General features: G+C 40.6%; 1 protein-coding gene across 2 annotated transcripts in view; it reads right to left on the bottom strand.

Annotated features, from left to right (window-relative positions):
- Positions 1–21,704, bottom strand: part of PNPLA8 (patatin like phospholipase domain containing 8) — a 123,571-nt gene that overhangs the window by 17,659 nt on the left and 84,208 nt on the right. For both annotated transcript variants that reach the window (XM_030215919.1, XM_030215918.1), the window contains exon 9: positions 2,954–3,149. In XM_030215919.1, the coding sequence (XP_030071779.1) occupies positions 2,954–3,149 (196 nt within the window). The remainder of the gene's footprint in view (positions 1–2,953; positions 3,150–21,704) is intronic.

The following is a 21,704-nucleotide window of genomic DNA, read 5'->3' as shown; positions in this document are numbered from 1 at the left end:
CATGATAGGTCACTCAAATTTGGGTGCAGATCCCAGATCCGAATGAAAACTAATTAGTCAATTAGGTGCTATCAATCGTCATTAACAAGCACTTAATTAAAAGTAATTAGAAATGTTACCAGATCTGCCCTATCCCTATTCTATAACATACAGTACGTGCCTAAATTTCATAGCACATTACTCCACAGGGAGCGTGGTCATGGGAGGGGTGTTCTCAGAAATTAGGTAGGTGTGCACTTGCACACTTAACTGCCTTCAGTTGGGTGCAAGCATTTGCACCAGCCTTTGGCAGAGCACCATTTACAGAATCCCATAACCCCAGTGCCTGACTCTGGGCACCATTTATTGCATCTAGTCCTTAATGTGCGGTTTACCATGCACAATTGTATTAACGTTTTTTGTGGTAATTTAGCAGTTAATGCGTGGTAAACTGTACAAAAAGTGTTTTTTTGTGTGCTAGTGGTGGAGCTTGAGCAGAAAATGGGTATGGACGGCATTTTGGGGTTAATTCATTGTAAAAACTGTGAGTTAGCCCAGTAACACCCAGCTAACATAGGAGTACTTACCGTTTCCTAAATAAGAGGCACCAAGTGCTTCCACATTAACTCCAGAGTACTATGTGCTAATGAAACTTTTAATGCGGGACCTGAACATAGTGAAATCTTGGGAGCACCCCCAATGGTTGCCACTTTAAAAATGCCATTAGCCCATGGTAAAATCCTATATTAAGCCGCAGTAAATTCAAATTTTACCATGGCTTACTAAGTCGGGTTAAAAAGTGGCTTGCGGTAGTGTAGGCGCGGGTTTTGGGCGTGCGCTGAAATATTTTTCAGTGCACATACCGAAAATGCCTCCCCCCCCCCCCCCCCCCCCCCGAAAATGGACGTGCGGCAAAATCAAAATTGCTGTGCGTCCATTTTGGGTGTCTGACCTTACCATCAGCCATAGACCTAGTGGTAAAGAATCTGTGCAGTAATGACCTATGTGTGTCTGATGTCACTTGGCACGCGTCCACTACGTGCGGCAGAAAATAAAAAATATTTTGCGGACACGTGCCAAAAATGAAATTACCGCAAGAACCACACAGTAGTCGGGTGGTAAGTTCATTTTAGAGCACATTGGGCGCATGTAGACGCTTACGCGGTTTAGTAAAAGGGGCCCTCAGTTTTTCTTACAACATCTATACGACATGCACTTGCAATGTGATGATTTAAAATCTAACTCCATACATCATTCCCTATTTTCCCTGTAGAAAACTCTCCTGAACTTTGGCATACTGGCAAACAGTGCACAACTCCGCTGACCTCATTAGATATGAAAATTTCATGAAGTTAAATATGCATTACACTAAGATTTTGATGTGACTATTTCTACTGTCTCATTCAGCCATTTTAGTTGTTCACTTGTGTTTAAGGTCGCTAAAGAGTGACATATCAAGATGAATATTTGATTAACTGGCTTACAAAAAAAGAAATCACTCGCTATAAAGCTACTAACTTTGGTACACTAAACGGTATGACTCAACAAAAGGGAGATCTGGAATTTTGTGTCAGCTTTAAGGTCATAGGTTAAATACAACACCATCACTATTAAATTCATACGAATTACTGATGTCAACACCACTCTGCAACTGTAATGCTTATATGTTATCTCTTCTAACTTCAAGAATGTAAGCCACATTAAACCAAAACTTGTTTTTGGATAATTGTGTGATACAAGAATGAATGAATGAATGAATAAATAAATAAATAAATTTTTAGCAATCTATGATTATCATAATGCTATTCTATGGATGGGACCTGACCAACTGGAGCAGAGTGCCAATTTTAACTCAGCAGTCATACTGAACTGCTAAGATCAGTCAGATGTAAATAGTGCTGCTCCTTTGTGCTCTTTATAACACTTAATTAAAATTTGTCATAGTTTAATATTTTCTTGTGCACACTATATTTTGCCATACTGCGGGGTTTGCAATTTGTGTGCCTGCAGATATTGTAACCCTCGTGGTCCTCAGTGTGGGGCAGACAACGTTTCCAGCTTTGTCCTCCTGGGTTGGAGCTTCCCTCTTTCATACAATCCAAAAGTCAACACCAAACGTCCTTCAAAATCCACAGTCTAATTTAGCGACAGTTTACATAAACCTCTCAGAAGTCCCAAAATATAGCTGACAGTTCACTCTAGAGTTCTCCTTGAGAAGGGGAAAACTCTCAGACCTTTTCTTTATAAACACAGTCTCTTTAAGCATAGTCCATACAAAACAGCACAGAAAAAGGAAAAAATCACCTGCTCTCTGAATACCTCTCTCTCAGAGTACTGCAGGCTGGGCAGCACACCTCCCGCTTCACAGCTACTTCACTCTGTGTCCACCCGCTGCCATTCTTTCAGACTTGCAAACTTTGGTCATTAGTATTCTCATAGTCCATGGGTATTTGCTCCTCCAAACAGCTCTCCACTGCAGGTAAATCTACTCCCTCTTCTATGCCCTCCATCCAACCAGGCTCCTCTCCACCCTTCATGACACTTGATTCCTCCCTCCCATCGGCTGGCCTGCACCTTTTCTCTCCCTCCTCTCAGGTGGATGGAATCCTATATTGATTTCTTAACCATGGAAACGGAGTTTTAGCATTGCTGCTCCCTCTACTGGCCACCCTCTGATATAATGGGTTTTCTCCCTGTGTCCTGCCCCTTCCTTTCTAGGGGAAGATTCGATGTCAAGGTTTCTAGGTTGCTCTTTCTTCCCTCCCCCCCTGGCATTGTGGGTAAGGTAGTTCTATAACCCCTGGATCTGCAAAGTGTCTATGTTGCCTTCCCTCATTACAATATGTACAGCTTCAGGGGAGGTGCTTAATAAACTATTAATAAATAATCACTTATGCAAAAATTATCATTATTAAAGGCTAATGCATATACTCTTTCTGAAAAAAAAAAAAAGAAACAAAAAAACGATACTAACCTTCTGTATTAGTGGCACTGCTGATTACGTTGCTAAGTTTGGCTTTCAGGCTAGTATGAGTCACGTTTGTTTCTCTTGCATGTTCAAACCGTCCAGTACCTAGTGAGATCACACATTGCAAGGGCACATTTGGCCAAAGGCACTTGCACTCATGCATTGCCAAGGCACAAGGATTGTTAATCAGCAAACCTCCGTCCTACAAAGTTTAAAAAAAAAATGGATTTTTATCAAGTTTTCTTAAACCTTTTCAATTTTCTAAGTTCATTACAATTGTATTAATTTTATTTATTTACAGTTTTCATATACAGCCTTGCTGGCCAAAAGATTGCTCAAAGCAGTTTACAAAGACCATTAATGAGCCTGTTTACTAAAGTTAGCTAAGAAGTTAACACACAAATTAGAGCATATAGCCCTCCACTTTGCCCTACCAGAGTACATACCCTAACACCCCCTCCCACCCCTATATCCCCAATAAGATACCCCCAATATCCATGACAGAGCATGTTAAGTGCATGCTGTATTAAGGAGCAGAAACTTGGTGAGTTATGGGTGGAGAATGGGCATGGACTGTACACTGCAGTTAGTGCACTGCACTTACCAAGTGTTGTCAGTTGTGATAGCATGGGTGTACAACATAAGACATCAAATACATCCATTTTAATTGTGAAAAAATTAAGGGGCCCTTTTACTAAGCTGCATTAGGCACTTATGCACACCTAACACAGCTTAATATGGCATACCGCTGGACACACAGGTGTCCTGTGGTAAATGCCATTTTAGTGTGCTAATCCGAAGTCTAAAATAATAAATGTTCATAACACAAATAATAAATATATTTATAATACAATAATAATAATAATAATCAATAAATAATAAAAGAGAGTACAGGTAAAACATATATATAATATAAAGTAATAATAATAAAGTGTTTATTATATAAAAAAGAACGAATGAATGGGCATAAAACATCAAATTAATTTAGTGCCTAAAAATGCATATCACAAATAAACACATATAGATATTAAAGAGAAACTTAATAGCTTAACAGGTTGGTTGTTGACACAAAGGAAAAACCCACACAAGGGCACGTTAAGGCCACTTTTTGTTATAGCTTAGTAAAAGGGTCCCTTAATGTGCAGTAAGAAACTTTTCTGTGTGGGAACTGCAGGGGACATGCTGGATACATCCCCAACACTGCACAGCCTTTGCACTTCCTATATGTTAAATTCTGACATTCAATTAATGTAAATGAATATCTTTACTAAACTTTAGTAAACAGACCCTTAAATACAATTTAAACAATAAAAAGAGGAAAAGAAAAATAAACAAAATTAGACGCAAAAATACTAACTGAAAAAAATATATACAAAATAAAGGAGGTCTTTTACTTAGGCGCGCTGGCGTTTTTAGCGCACGTTAAAAATAGGTGTGTGCTAAACGCTAAAGAGAGCCATAATCAAACGTGGCTGGCCATCTATAAGGGTGCCCATCTCTAACGCCCACCCCGTCAAGCAGCGTACCCAACTGTATTATCAAAACAAGATGGCCGGCCATCTTTCGTTTCGATAATACGGTCGGGGCCGGCCAAATCTCAACATTTGGCCTGCCCTTAGAGATCGCTGGCGTTAGAGATGGGGGCCATTAGTTTTCGCCAATAATGAAAACTAATGGCGGCCATCTCAAACCCGGCCAAATCCAAGGCATTTGGTCGTGGAAGAAGCCAGCATTTGTAGTGCACTGGTCCCCTTCACATGCCAGGACACCAACTGGGCGCCCTAGGGGGCACTGCAGTGGACTTCACAAATTGATCCCAGGTACACGCTCTCTTACCTTGTGTGCTGAGCCCACCAACATCCACTACCCACAACTGTACACCACTACCATAGCCCTTAGGGATGAAGAGGGGCACCTACACGTGGGTAGTGGGTTTTGGAGGGCTCCCATTTACCACAAGTGTAACAGGTAGGGGGGGGTGAATGGGCTGGGTCCGCCTGCCTAAAGTGCACTGCATCCACTAAAACTGCTCCAGGGACCTGCATACTGCTGTCATGGAGCTGGGTATGACATTTGAGGCTGGCAAAAAAATGTTTTTTATATTTTTTTTTGGGTGGGAGGGCGTTGGTGACCACTGGGGGAATAAGGGGAGGTCATCCCCCATTCCCTCTGGTGGTCATCTGGTCAGTTTGGGCACCTTTTTGAGGCTTGGTCGTGAACAAAGAGGACCAAGTCGGCCAAATGCTTGTCAGGGCCAGCTTTCTTTTTTCCATTACCGGCCGAAGCCGGCCATCTTCTTAACCACGCCCCCGTCCCGCCTTTGGTACACTGCCGACACGCACCCCTGAACTTTCGCTAGCTCTGCGACAGCAAGCAGTTGAAGCCAGACAAAATCGGCTTTCGATTATACCGATTTGGCCGGCTTTAGGAGAAGGCCGGCCATCTCCCGATTTGTGTCGGAAGATGGCCGGACTTCTTGTTCGAAAATAAGCAGGAAAGTCACCCATAGGAATACACTGAGGCATATTTTCAAAGCACTTTGGGAGGCTAAGTTCCATAGGTTTCTATGGAACTTTGGGAGGCTAAGTGCTTTGAAAATATGCCTCATTGGCATCTTTAACGTTTAGCGTGCGCCTAGTTTTAACAAGCGCTAAAAACGCCAGTGCACCTAAGTAAAAGACCCCCTCAAATAGATACTGACCCCATATAACACAGCTTGATTTAACATGGGATCACTTACAATGTTTCTCTCTTATTTATTTATTTTCATTATTATATATTACATTGGAGACCCAATATAATGTGGTTTACTTACAACAATCACATATCTTGGACCCCAAACCCACATTATACGGTATCTAGACCAACAAAATCCCTGACCATCAAAATATTCTACCACCTGAGTAACCCTGAAATCTTCTAATGAATATCATGTTTTATCATCAAAATCAACAACTAGCAATCTGACTCTATAGAATTTATGAAAACGATGTGCGTGTTGTCAACCAAAGTGATCTCCCTATGTTTTTTTTACTTCTATGCATGTTACTGTGGTTCTTTAAATGATACATTTCTAATTGTATGGATTTAACAGCTCAATATACTAATGAAAATGTAAAATGGTTGCAATGTTGAAGGCTCCATCTGATCTCTAGTTTCACTGTCTAATCTCATAACCAAGCATCTTCTGAGCTTCTCTCATGCTTTCTCGAGTTCCATTACTAGATTTTCTCACCAACACAATGGGGATTCTGTTCCATACATCTATGATCAACGCATTTGAGTGGCAAACTGACCCAAATAAAAGACCACTACTGTTTCCTCCAAGCTGAGCGGGCGTTCTCCAATTGCATTGGTGCCAATAGGGGGTGCTGTTTCAATACTGTGCTTTCAATAACTAGTGACGGCAAGTTCCCTGGAGTCCTACAGAACTTGCCTGTCCCTCACTATTGAAAATATGATAGTGAAACAGCACCCCCAATGGCAGGACTGTAGATGGAAGACTCCTGCTCACTTTAGAGAGAACAGTGAAGGTCACCATAATTAAAACCTAGTGGCACATTCACTTTCTATCAAATCTTATCCGGTATGAGTGGAGGAGTAGCCTAATGGTTAGTGCAGTGGGCTGAGAATCAGAAGAACCAAGATGGGTTTTTAGCTTCTACATGATAAGCATCAATTGCCCTAAGGTGTACCCTGATATAACTGCTTTGAGACCAGTAGAACATATTCAAAATGTTTTTGCATAGCATAGAAAAAACGATCTAAGGCCTTACAGTCACACCATATGCACATCCCATCCATTTAAAAGTGTATGATCTACTAGTACAATCCATTCTGCAAGCTAACAAGACCTGAGAAATGCTGTCAGACAAGACTAGAGAAGCTAATATTAACCTCCCAAGATCCAAGCTGTGAGGGCCAGGAACTCAGATGTTTCTATGCGGTAACATTCTCTGATTTTAGCTGATCAGTATCACAAACATTCCATTCTCACAGGACTTCTGAAGGAGAGTTCAAATAGAAGGGGAACTAGACCAGTACTAGACAAGGAGAAACATGGTTTCCTCATTTTGTTTGAACTTCAGAAGTGTTTTTCTATTAGAGGAATTGGAGGATACACAAAGAAGAATGAAAGAGGAAGGTATTCAAGGCTTGTTTGCCATGCATCCCTATTCTGGAACAGAACTGAGGAACTCTTTTGTGGAACAGAGTGGCAAAAAGATCTATCAAGCGCGTGTCCTACTCTCAAAAAATCTTGTAGGTGGCACTATTATCCAAGGACCACTCATGTACACCAGGATGTTGTCCTTGCCTGCAAATATAAGGCCCTGAGGGACATCCCATGAAAAATGGCCCATTTCCACATTCTGACAACAGATTTCAAATTTACTTTTATTATTTACTATCATTACAACAGCTAAGCAGTTAATAATAAAATATAGTTAAAAGCAAAGAGGGAAAACAAATTACATCATATCAAAAGCAGCAATCAGCAAGAAAGGAGGTACGATCCAGTTCCTCCCTGTTTTTTCACATAATAAATGAATACTTGGTTGTCTATATAACTTTGTTGGAAAATCAATCTCTGAAAGCCCTTCAGGCATTCTGAAGCTCCAGGATATTTAACAGATGAAGCTGTTTCTGAGCAGACCACAGACCCTGGGTGTGAAAACCAAGTTTCGATACATCTGTCATTGGTGTCATTTGAATCTGAGCAATTTGAAAGGGCTTTCCCTTTTCCAAATTGGAATGTTTTGTGTACAAGGACAGTCCCACAAAGGGGGATATTATGTCCAAAAGACTCCCAGTGGCCTGAGTCCATTGTGTGGATGAGCTTTCTCAAATGAAGACATGCCATAGACATTGTGTGTACTGTGGATGCCACATGGTCGAACATCCTCAACATCTGCCCAGCTGATACCATTGACTCTTTCAAGTGTCCTCTACATTGGATACTAGGGTAGCAATTATTTTTTTTGTCCTTTAAGAAGTGGCATTAGTACATACTTCCTGGTTTTGTTTTTGTTGAAATATTACTCACCAGTGGGCTGAAAACCTGGGGAACGGAGTTCAATTCCTATTGCAACTCCTTGGGACTCTGGGGCAAGTCACTTAGGGACCTTTCACTAAGGTGCACTGAAAAATGGTCTGCGGTAGTTTAGACGTGTGTTTTGGGTGTGTGCAAAATTATTTTTTAGCACACCTACAAAAAAATGCCTTTTTTTTTTTTTTGCCGAAAATGGACGCGAGGCAAAATGAAAATTGCCACATGTCCATTTTGAGTCTGAGACCTTATCGCAAGCCATTGACCTAGTGGTACGGTCTACGCGCATCAAATGACACGACGCGCGTAGCTGCCATGCGTCATAAAATAAAAAATATTTTTCAGACGCGCGGCACAATTGAAATTACCACAAGGGCCATGCGGTAATTGGGCGGTAACTCCAATTTGGCGTGTTGGGCGCACGTAGACGCTTACGCGGCTTAGTAAAAGGGCCCCCAAAACCTCCACTGCCCCAGGTACAATATTTATTTATTGCATTTGTATCCCACATTTTCCCACCTCTTTGCAGGCTCAAAGTGGCTTACATTACATCATGAATAGTGGAGATAGGACAGTTTAGACATTTGGCATTACAGAAGGATTTTGGGTTACATGATAATGATAAAGCATAGTAGTGATAAACAAGATATATATTATAAGACAGTTCTGGGTGCATGTGGGGAATTTCACATGTCTTGATCTTTGTTATATGTCTTGTTGAAGAGATGGGTCTTCAATAGTTTGCGGAAGCTGGCTAGTTCGTAGATCGTTTTTAGGTTGCGTGGCAGCGCGTTCCAGAATTGTGTGCTCATATAGGAAAAAGTTGATGCGTGCGTTAGTTTCTATTTTAAGCCTTTGCAGTTGGGGAAATCAAGATTAATAAATGTGCAAGATGATTTTTTGGCATTTCTGGGTGGTAAGTCTATCAGGTTTGACATGTAGACTGGAGCATCACCATGGATGATTTTGGTGCTCATTTTCAAAGTACTTAGCCTTCCAAAGTTCCATAGGTTTCTATGGAACTTCGGAAGGCTAAGTGCTTTGAAAATATGCCTCTTTGTGAACTAGGGTGTATACCTTGAACGCGATGCGTTCTTTGAGTGGGAGCCAGTGTAGCTTCTCTCGTAGAGGTTTGACACTTTCATAGTTTCGGTTTTCCGAATACGAGTCTAGCTGCAGTGTTCTGGGCAGTCTGGAGTTTTTTAAGTATTTGCTCTTTGCAGCCGGCGTAAAGTGCATTGCAGTAGTCTAGATGACTGAGTACCAATGATTGTACCAGATTACGGAAGACGGTCCTTGGGAAGAATGGTCTTACTCTTTTTAATTTCCACATTGATTGGAACATCTTTTTGGTTGTGTTTTTCGCATGATTTTCAAGTGTTAGGTGTCTATCAATGGTAACTCCAAGAATTTTCAGGGTTTCTGAAATTGGTAGGTTCAGTTTTAGTGTGTTGATGGTGGTAAATTTGTTCGTGTTATGTTGAGAGGTGAGTATTAGGCATTGGGTTTTTTCAGCGTTAAGTTTCAGCTGAAATGCATCTGCCCATGAGTGCATGATATGTAGACCTTGGTTGATGTCATTGGAAATTTCTTTTAAGTCTTGCTTAAATGGGATGTAGATAGTTACGTCATCAGCGTATATGTATGGGTTGAGGTTTTGGTTTGATAGTAGTTTGGCCAAGGGTATCATCATTAGGTTGAATAAGGTCGGTGAAAGGGGGGATTCCCTATGGAACTCCGCATTCAGGTGTCCATGTGGCTGATGTACTCGAATTTGATGTCACTTGATGTGAGCCCACTAAGTACAGAGAAAGTACCTGTGTATAATAAATGTATAATGCTTTTGATTGTACAACAGAAAGGCGGTATATCAAATCACATTACTCTTACCTCGTGAAAAATAAACTACAGTGTGTTTCCTTATGTGAAATGGTTGAACAACACTGATCCATATTCTTTTCAATATGCAACCTCTAGAACTGGACAAAATAGGTGGTATCTTACAACATCTTGGCATCTCCTTGTTTTTAATTATCCTGCTTCTCCCTTGCACCCTAGCATTCTTATGGCATTGGTTGCTGCATGTAGCACTGTTTTGATACCTTCTGAGGTCTCTCTTGCTTGGTGCACAACATTATCTCACTCATCATCACACACTGCTCCCTTGTTTTTCTACACATTGCTCCCTTGTTTTTCTACACATGACTGCACCTTTCTTGCAAGTAATCTTTAAGCATGTGATCACTCATTTTGTCTGTTCCACCAAGTGTCTACTCTTGCATATCTGTGTTTTTTGTAACAAGATAAATCTTGCTGCTAAACACTTTGCAATATCACTCACAAAAGAAATGAACAGAACTGGCAAGATGAATAATTCTGCAAAATGTGCAGCTGCTTTGAAATTCTAACCATTAAAATGAAAATTGTTTTCAACATTTCTAGCTGTCATAGTAGAGAACAGAATGAAATCTTTGCTCAGTATGCAGAAGGCCAAAAAAGCAAACAGAATGTTAAGAATTATTAGGAAAGGAATAGGGAATAACACACAAAATATTGTAATGCCTCTGTATTGCCCCACACTTGAGTACTGTGTGTAATTCTGGTCATCGCATCTCAAAAAAAGATATAGTGGAACCAGAAAAGGTACAGCGAAGGGCAACCACAATGATTAAGTGGATGAAATGACTAATATGGGGAAAGAGTAGGGAGGTTACAGTTCTTTAGTTTGGAGAAGAAACAGCTGAGGGGAGATATAACAAAGGTCTCTACAGTAGAATGGATAAATACAAATCGACTGATAAATTGACATGCCATAAAGTTACCAAGCAGTACATTTTTAAAAAAATCAGAGAAAATATTTTTTTTTGCTCAGTGTGCAGTTAAGCTCTGGAACTCATTGCCAGAGGATGGGATACAAGCAAATAGAGTAGCTGGGTTTAAAAAAAGTGTGAGCAAATTTCTGGAAGAAAAGTGCATAAACTGTAAAGGTAGACTTAAGGAAAGCCACTGTTTATCCCTTGGTGGGGGAGGGGGAGGAGGTTAGTAACATGGAACCTTGCTACTTTTTGGGATCCTGCCAGGTAATTGGACTGGCCACTGTTGGTAACAGGATGCAGGGTAGATGGACCTTTGGTCTGAACCAGCATGGCAATTCTATTTTTTATATTTTATTTTTGTAAATGAATAATGACCTTATTTGAACATACAATGAAAAGCTCCTGGCACTGGAAAACAAAACACATCAGTTAAATCATATTTATACAGAGAATGATTTCTGAGATCAGACAGATTGAAACTTGTTTGTTCTACTGATCCATTTTAAATGTTCTTTTCCATATCAGATTTCAATTCCTTCTATACTAAGAACACTGGGAATTCATTCAAGGAATTCTTATATTTATGTGCTTACAGGGTACTTTGCCAGCTGTAAAATGACCTTACAATTCAATTCACCCTTAGCTATAATAGATTAATGATTAACTGAACCGTGTGCAACTCCTACAGTGAGGAAAATCACAGCACAGAATAAAGTCAGTCAGTCATGGTAGCCTTTTTAAAAGCAATTATCAGTGTTTTAAAATCTGATATTTATGTATTGCAGAATTTATTTCCTAACACTCAACATAAGATATGAACGTATGAATAAACAGAGAAAAATCTAAACAATAGGAAAGGTTTCTAAAATCAAACTATAGCAGCTTATAAAATACCGTATAATGAAGTGATTACCTAAAACAGGAGTTCTCTGTAGAGAACAGGATATATTAGACATACAGTACAAGTGGGGTGACATTATTCAAGGGTGGTGTCCCACTCTTAAGAGCTCAGAAACAACTTGAAAAATACTGAGCATGTGTGCCTTTTCCATGCGTAAGTGCCAATGCACTGAGACCTCTGTTAGTATGAGCTTCAATTAACTCTTGGGGAGGTGGATGGGATTGTGTTCCTAATTTATCTGTGAAGAACCCGCCCCCCTTTTTTTTAAATTTTACTGGTAAGCAACTTAAGAACATAAGAACAGCCATACTGGGTCAGACCAATGGTCCATCTAGCCCAGTATCCTGCTTCCAGCAGTGACCAATCCAGGTCACAAATACCAGGCAGAAACCCAAACATTCCATGCTACTAATCCTGGGGCAAGCAGTGGCTTCCCCCATGTCCATCTCAATATCAGACTTTGGACTTTTCTGCCAAGAAGTTGTCCAAATCCTTTTTAAACCTAGATACACTAACTGCCTTTACTGCATCCTCCGGCAACAAATTCCAGAGCTTAACTATTCTTTGAAAAAATATTTCCTCCTATTTGTTTTAAACGTATTTCCATTTAATTTCATTGAGTGTTCCCTGGTCTTTGTACTCTTTGAAAGATGTGCTTTTTCTAGCCAATCATTACATTGGGACATTTATAATCCTGCACTTGTCTCAAGAGTTCAGTGTGGCTTGCCAAAATTGAGACTGAGCATTACCAGGAATTATATTACTGAAACAATAGCATAGCTAAGTGTTAAAAAGTTGTGTTAACAACAAAATTCTAAAATAGTTACCTTAAAACAACAAACCTCTGAAACAAGTAAGTCTTTAACAATTTATGAAACCGGATATAACTAGTTTGACATTTTGTCAGGTGGGGGAAGTTTATTCCACCACCTAGCAGCTTGATAGGAGAACAGTGCTGAAAATGTTGTTTTATAAAAAAATGTTCCTCAGATTTGGATAATGTAAAACTAGGAAATCCCTAGAAGCTGAATCAGAATTTTTGGAGGATAGATTAATAAACTGCAACATATAGCTAAGGACCAATCCTTGAATAATATGAAAAATGAGAGAGTATAGCTTGAAAATTAAATGAGATTCCACAGGTAACCAATATAGTTTCAAAAACAGAGGAATGACCCTTTAAAACTTTGTATATCATTAGTGCTGCTCTACTGAAGGAAACAACTGTAACCCCAGTCTGCGTAGGTATGCTGCCACGACTGCTAAGCATTTTGTGAAAACTCAAGGTGTTGATGCAATGCCAAAACACAAAATACAATACTGGTAGTAGTGTTTCCCTACAACAAACTGAAGATGCTCCCTGTGACCTGGATGTACCTGTATATGGGTATAAGCATCCGCCAGATCCAAAGAACATAGCCAGTCCCCTTTTTGGAAGAGCGGAATTAGGGAGCATAGGGAAACTATCCTGAACTTTTGTTTGGAAAGATATTTGTTAATGGCCCATAGGTCAAGGATGGGATGGAAGCCTCCCATTTTCTTTGAGATCAGGAAATACTTTGAATAAAAACCCTGACCTCTTCCCATGGAAGGATCGTAGATTTGAGACCTCAGCCAGGTGAATCTGTGGATGCTAATTCCCATAGCAGAAGCTCTTGATGTTGTATTGATATCATCATAGGTTGGAAGGACTATATATTTTTTTGTACGCTTTCCATTTGACTACTAGTAAGCCGAGTTCTTCTTCCTTCTCCAGAGAAAGAGTCTGCAAACTCCACAAGACTGGGCAAAATGTTCTACAAGTACAGCGTACATTAATATCTGACAGGCAGCAATCCTACTCCACCAACTGAACTGATCCTCCAATCTAGCCCTCCCATTTCTTCCACTTCAACTATTTCACCTGAGCCTTCCAATATCTCTTGTTCTGCCAGTTTTATATGCAAAAAATGACACTGAGAAGTCAAGTCAGTACCATTTTGGAGTATGCCAGCTATAGGGTAGAAGGGACTGAGGATTTCCTTTGTCCCTTTGGATAACTGTGCTCTGGTAAGCTGAAAGGAGGAGAGGGGCAGCAAAATTTGAGACCAGGTTTAGTCGATTGAAGTGCAGGGATGGATTCCATCTTTTAATGCATAAATTATATATATATATATATACAGTGGTGGAAATAAGTATTTGATCCCTTGCTGATTTTGTAAGTTTGCCCACTGACAAAGACATGAGCAGCCCATAATTGAAGGGTAGGTTATTGGTAACAGTGAGAGATAGCACATCACAAATTAAATCCGGAAAATCACATTGTGGAAAGTATATGAATTTATTTGCATTCTGCAGAGGGAAATAAGTATTTGATCCCCCACCAACCAGTAAGAGATCTGGCCCCTACAGACCAGGTAGATGCTCCAAATCAACTCGTTACCTGCATGACAGACAGCTGTCGGCAATGGTCACCTGTATGAAAGACACCTGTCCACAGACTCAGTGAATCAGTCAGACTCTAACCTCTACAAAATGGCCAAGAGCAAGGAGCTGTCTAAGGATGTCAGGGACAAGATCATACACCTGCACAAGGCTGGAATGGGCTACAAAACCATCAGTAAGACGCTGGGCGAGAAGGAGACAACTGTTGGTGCCATAGTAAGAAAATGGAAGAAGTACAAAATGACTGTCAATCGACAAAGATCTGGGGCTCCACGCAAAATCTCACCTCGTGGGGTATCCTTGATCATGAGGAAGGTTAGAAATCAGCCTACAACTACAAGGGGGGAACTTGTCAATGATCTCAAGGCAGCTGGGACCACTGTCACCACGAAAACCATTGGTAACACATTACGACATAACGGATTGCAATCCTGCAGTGCCCGCAAGGTCCCCCTGCTCCGGAAGGCACATGTGACGGCCCGTCTGAAGTTTGCCAGTGAACACCTGGATGATGCCGAGAGTGATTGGGAGAAGGTGCTGTGGTCAGATGAGACAAAAATTGAGCTCTTTGGCATGAACTCAACTCGCCGTGTTTGGAGGAAGAGAAATGCTGCCTATGACCCAAAGAACACCGTCCCCACTGTCAAGCATGGAGGTGGAAATGTTATGTTTTGGGGGTGTTTCTCTGCTAAGGGCACAGGACTACTTCACCGCATCAATGGGAGAATGGATGGGGCCATGTACCGTACAATTCTGAGTGACAACCTCCTTCCCTCCGCCAGGGCCTTAAAAATGGGTCGTGGCTGGGTCTTCCAGCACGACAATGACCCAAAACATACAGCCAAGGCAACAAAGGAGTGGCTCAGGAAGAAGCACATTAGGGTCATGGAGTGGCCTAGCCAGTCACCAGACCTTAATCCCATTGAAAACTTATGGAGGGAGCTGAAGCTGCGAGTTGCCAAGCGACAGCCCAGAACTCTTAATGATTTAGAGATGATCTGCAAAGAGGAGTGGACCAAAATTCCTCCTGACATGTGTGCAAACCTCATCATCAACTACAGAAGACGTCTGACCGCTGTGCTTGCCAACAAGGGTTTTGCCACCAAGTATTAGGTCTTGTTTGCCAGAGGGATTAAATACTTATTTCCCTCTGCAGAATGCAAATAAATTCATATACTTTCCACAATGTGATTTTCCGGATTTAATTTGTGATGTGCTATCTCTCACTGTTACCAATAACCTACCCTTCAATTATGGGCTGCTCATGTCTTTGTCAGTGGGCAAACTTACAAAATCAGCAAGGGATCAAATACTTATTTCCACCACTGTATATATATATATATATATATATATATATATATATATATATAAATAAACTGAAATGTTGATGCAAGCTCCCAGTGAAAGCTTCACATATTTTTATCCAAATACAAAGATAGAAATAGGGTATGAAAGAGCCATTTAGAAGTTTGGCAAGTGCCTTAGTTTCTACTGCCAGGCAACCACTTATTCTCTTCCAGTATAAAGAGAAACAGGAAGAGACAGGAAAGTTTATTTTCCCAAGAGAATCAACAATCTTGCTTCAAATGAAGGGATGCAACTTTTGTTTACTACCTCCAAATCCTTCATTACCATTCTATTTCAACTGCAGCATGCTATTCTCTGAATAGAATTAACAGAAATATATTGGTTGCTTGCTTTGAACCACAGAAGCACAAAATGTACCTTCTTGTGTCAGGCAGTTGATATATACATAAACCTATGTACGAAAAAAGAAATACTGTAGGTGGAATGAAGGAGGTAATTGCTTATCTGAAAATGCTGCTCTCTGATGACAGCAAGAAAATGATTAACAAGGCTGGGTCACAAGACTAACTTCTGTGAGCATGGGAGATTTTTCCAGAGCTTTTTCAGAAAATATCTAAAGCGTGTGCTGGGAATCTTACATATTCCTCACTATTAGATCTTCTACTCATTTATATATATATTCAGTATTACACACCCAAGGATACAAACTTGTAAATAAATATTAGAGCAAAACAAGAAAATATTATATAACTCTAGTTACATTACAATAAAGGAAAGAAATATTTTAATTGCTCTAATAGATATGGTCCACAACTAGGATGAAACTAGAATCACAGGGAGAAGAAAAAAATGAATATGAAACAAAGCTACTAGTGCTACTCAGACCTAATCTATGTCGTCAGAATTCTGTCAGAAAAGATACCAACAAAATAACCCTCTAAGATAGACTCCTGCAAGGATTTTAAAAATTTAGTTAAATCCAAGCAGTCCGGCGAATCTATAACATCAAGATATCTCTCCCTATTAACCAAGTTGGAATCCCTTGGTAAACAATACATATTATCAATAATCAAATTCTCTAAAGATAAAGATAAAACATCCTTTAAATGCATCTAAATGAGTTCCACTGGTGATACAAAGTGAGTCACAAGAAAATTTAAGAGCTGCAAATTGCGAGCCCTTGAAATATTCTCTAGATTTTCCATCCGAGTACGGATAATTAAACTTTCATAGCCACAGAAATAGCCAATTAACAGGAAGACAACTGTCTCTCTACCTTTCCAGTCAATGTTCAACACCAGAAAATCTGGTGTTAGTATCTAGCAATTCATGATGCATCCTGAGTAAATTTACTTAAAAAAAACCTAAATTATCTTGCAAAGACTTTTTCATTCTGGATATGACCACCAGTAAATCCTTCAGGGAACCCTCTTATGAATTTGCAAGCTCGGAAACTGGAGATGGTATCTAGAGTTGAAAGCTTACCCCCCCCCCCCCCCCCAATGTTCGAAGCAAAGTATTGGGAGCAGGAACTCTTACCGGGGAAGCTCTGAGTCTATGGCACCCTCCAAACAGGGGGCACCAACCTTCTCCTGTGACACAGCAGGTTGCGGGGATGGGGTATGACCCCCAGAGGAAAGGCAAAACTTAGGGTTGGAAACAGTATTCACATTCACCATTGTTATGGGGGCCACCATTATCTGTTGCTCATGTTGGCCTATTGGTCCCTTTGCATAGGCAGGAAGAGTGCTCTTCCTTCTTCCCGTTTCTCTATAGAAGGGAACAGAATGATCAGCTCCTTGCTCCTCAGTTGCTCTGCCCCTTTGGTGACGCGCCAACGGGCATGCACTGCAGCTAGGATTGAGGCTCATAAGATGTTGGTCTTGAAGGCTCATTTTCCAAAGAAAAATGTTCTTTTTAAGGTCAGAAAGTATTAAATGTTCCCTGATTTTGCCAGATCTACACAGCTTTGACAGAAGGCATTTCTGCAGCTAAAACCTAGAGTTTTGGATGTGGGCGCCTCTTTCTTTTTAAAATTTTCTTGCAAGTAAGTGCCTGGTAGCTCAGGGTAATGATTCTTTTTTTTTACACCATTCATTTGCAGAATTATTTGGTTGGAAGAGAGAAAGTAAAGTAGGAAACTTGATTGGCTTTATTTAGGTGAGCAGGTATAATGGGTCAAGATTAAATTGGATTGGGTGCCTGTTTTTTTTTTTTTTTTTTTAGTACTTAAACTATTCATGATTATGTATGGTCTCCACACAATGTGGACTTGTATACTTAATTATATTAAATGGATTGTATTGTGTTTTGCTCATTTTCCTACTAGCATTTTTCTGTTTCATGTTAATTTATGATTATAACATATAAGGAAAAAAGTGTCAGACTTCTGTTGAGGAGTTAGGGGTGGATGCCTATAAAACACTCTCTGATGAGGAGATATCAGAGCTTTTATCAGACAAAAATACAGACAGTTGTGATGGCTTGTAGAAGCAGCCTAATGATTAGTGCAGTGGTCTTTGATCCTGGCAACATAGGTTTGATTCCCATTGCAAGCTCCTTGTGACCTTGGCAAGTCACTTAACCCTCCACTGCCCCAGGTACAAGCCTGCAGTAGACTTGCTGCGCCTTTGCAAAAGGACCCCAAGCATTTACAAGGAAATTTTAAAGAATAATGAGCACCTAACTGCTGAACATTGGGCCTGAGAAACACAACTGCCAAAATCATGATTGCGTGGCCATTGCCACATCTAGAAATACAAACTTTCACTCCCCCAAAACAATTCCTGTCTACAGGGTGAAGCAAAAAAAGTAAAACCCTTAGAGGTTTTTTTTTTGCTATATTCTCAGAAACCGCTTGGAATTTCAATGTAAAATTCTACACCTTTATTTGTTGTTACTATTTACCTTTATCTGCCAAGTGGAATGAGCTTACGTTTAAACATGTTGAAGTTACAGACTTTTTAGAATGACTGCCCAGGGATTTTTGCATGTTCAAAAATATTTGAACTGTAAAATTACCATTATTTGAAAAACAAAAAAAATGGGGTACCAGCTTAATGAGTGACACACTTTTGTAAACAATACTTTGAATAATTTGTATCTGATAATATGATAATTTGGAGGCTTACCACAAGCTCCACCCAAAGCCGCAAACAATCACCAAACTCAAGGAAGCACTGTAGATGATATGGGACAGCCCACCATAGGGATCAATTGACAAGGCTGTTAAGAACTTCCCAAAGTGACCGAAGGCCAGATGAGGGTGGACACTTTGAGCAGGGGCACCCAAACTTTTTCAGTTCACAGCAACTGGCCACATGGGTCCCCGCACCCCCCTCCAGCCACATTGGTCTCCCTTTCCCTGCAGCACCCTCACCAGCACACTTCTGCACTCCTGCAGCCCCCTCCTCTCACACCAGCATCTTTGCCTTTCTGCAAGTCCAAGATCGCTGCCGTTTCCTTCTCCTTCCCCCGCCGCTGCTGTAATGCTTGCAGCTTACATTTTCGGGCCATCCTCAATTCACATAGGCACTCCGGGGCCTTCCCAGTCTGCCACGTCCAGTCCTCTCTGATGCAACTTCCTGTTGTGAGGACCGGATGCGGCACAGGGAAGTCCCTGCAGTGCCTGTGTGAATCATGGACGGCCTGAAAATGTAAGCTGCAAGCGCTGCAGCAGCGGCGTGGGAAGAAACAGGAAGCAGACCTGCGGGAGGAGAATGTAGGGAGCGATGCGCTGCAGCACAAAGTTTGGGAAACACTGACTTTGAGCATTTTAATGCACAAAAATCTCTAGGTAGTAAAACTAAACTGTCAGTAGAATCACATAGCTTAAGACAATTAAATGTTGTTTTAACAGTAATACGCAAGTATGGTGACTAAATAAGTACATACAATTTCTCGTTGAAATTCAAAGCAGTTGCTGAGAAATTGGAAAAAACTCTAGTGGGTTACTTTTGTTTGCCTCACCCTTATATACCTAAAGAATTTATATAAAATAAAGTCAGATATCACAGTTGTTTTAAAAATTACAATCAAAATTGATGTTCCTGACTAATACTACTACTACTTGACATTTCTAAAGCGCTACTAGGGTTATGCAGCGCTGTACAATTTAACATAGAAGGACAGTCCCTGCTCAAAGGAGCTTACAATCTAAAGGACAAATGTACAGTCAGTCAAATAGGGGCAGTCTAGATTTCCTGAAAGGTATAAAAGTTAGGTGCCGAAAGCAACATTGAAGAGGTGGGCTTTGAGCAAGGATTTGAAGATGGGTAGGGAGGGGGCTTGGTGTAAGGGCTCAGGAAGTTGATTCCAAGCATAGGGTGAGGCGAGGCAGAATGAGCGAAGCCTGGAGTTGGCGGTGGTGTAGAAGGGTACTGAGAGGAGGGATTTGTCCTGTGAGCGGAGGTTACGGGCGGGAACGTAAGGGGAAATGAGGGTAGAGAGGTAATGAGGGGCTGCAGACTGAGTGCATTTGTAGGTAACAAGGAGAAGCTTGAACTGTATGCGGTATCTGATTGGAAGCCAGTGAAGTGACCTGAGAAGAGGGGTAATATGAGTATATTGGTTCCGGTTCAGGCGCAATATAAGACGTGCAGCAGAGTTCTGAACAGATTGAAGGGGGGATAGATGGCTAAGTGGGAGGCCAGTAAGGAGTAGGTTGCAGTAGTCAAGGCGAGAGGTAATGAGAGCGTGGACGAGAGTACGGGTGGTGTGCTCAGAGAGGAAAGGGCGAATTTTGCTGATGTTAAAGAGAAAGAAGCGACAGGACTTGGCTATCTGCTGGATAAGCGCAGAGAAGGAGAGGGAGGAGTCGAAGATGACTCCGAGGTTGCAGGCAGATGAAACGGGGAGGATGAGGGTGCCATCAACTGAGATAGAGAGTGGATGAAGAGGAGAAGTGGGTTTTGGTGGAAAGACGATAAGCTCAGTCTTGGACATGTTCAGTTTCAGGTGGCGGTTGGACATCCATGCAGCAATGTCGGATAAGCAGGCCGATACCTTGACTAATCAACCAAATTTTCAGACTGAACAGTCAGACTATCAGAAAGATGGATTACATTCCTCAACAGCGAATTTCCAGGTATAATTGGGACATAATATGTCTTCAAAATAGTTGGCATAGATAAAAAGTTCAAAACTTCTGCCAAATACTAAGACAACATTTTCATAGCAGAAACTCCTGATGATTTTGGAAAATTTATATATTGTACATTGCATGAATGAGAAAAATCTATTTAGCGTCATGGTGTCCATCATAACAATTGTATCCAAAGTGTCTAATTTAACCTTCTTTTGTTCCAATTCTTGAAGTTTATTTTTACGTTCTGCTAACACATTCTCATGATCATCTAGTTAAAGTGAATAATTTGCTGTGGATTCTAACAAGCTTGAAACTTGAGTATCTTAAACCTGAAACTGCACTAAGGGAGATTTCTTTAAATCATCAATAAAAAACTAAAGAGTGTCTAAAATTATAACTTGCAGTTTAGGGGTATCATGAGTAGAGAGGTGTGGTAGCCGTGTTAGTCCACTTTTAAAGGTAATCAATAGAAATGAAACAAAATAAAACATGAAAAAGAAAATAAGATGATACCTTTTTTATTGGACATAACTTAGTACATTTCTTGATTTGCTTTCGAAGGTTGCCCTTCTTCGTCAGATTGGAAATAAGCAAATCTTGGTAGATGACAGTATATATAAGTGAGACATCAAAGCATTTCAGTGACAATCTAACAGGGTGGGTGGGGATGGAGGTGGATCGGTGAGACAGGGGGATATGCATGGAGACAGGAGAGTGACAAACAAAGCAGTACAATTTACAATTGTATGGCTTATAATGGGCTAGAAAGCCCAGATCTCTGTTAAGGGGTATCATGAGAAAATTCCAATATTGGCAGTGTCTGCTATTTCAGAGCCAAGATTAAACCGCCTCTCCGCATTGTCTGCCATGAGGACCTCTCCCCTCAGAGCCTGAGTCACAGGATATTCCACCCTCAAAACCTAATTCTATAAATCTGCATGCACAACTTGATGTTTAGCTCACAACGATCTGCATGCAAGTTATAGAAAAGTGGCAGTTACATATGTGATTGTTAAATTAGTTAACTGTCACTGAATAGATATAATTGTTTTTACCTGGCACTAACTGGCTTGGATTTTATCATTTCTCTTGGATTACTAATGCAAATATGAATCAACTTAACTATTTTCTGCCATGGTTTTACTTAAGGCCATAGTTCTATTTAAATGTTCTTG

Source organism: Microcaecilia unicolor, chromosome 10 (genome assembly GCF_901765095.1).
Source record: "Microcaecilia unicolor chromosome 10, aMicUni1.1, whole genome shotgun sequence".
Classification (NCBI taxonomy): domain Eukaryota; kingdom Metazoa; phylum Chordata; class Amphibia; order Gymnophiona; family Siphonopidae; genus Microcaecilia; species Microcaecilia unicolor.
This window is presented reverse-complemented; position numbering and strand designations above follow the sequence as displayed.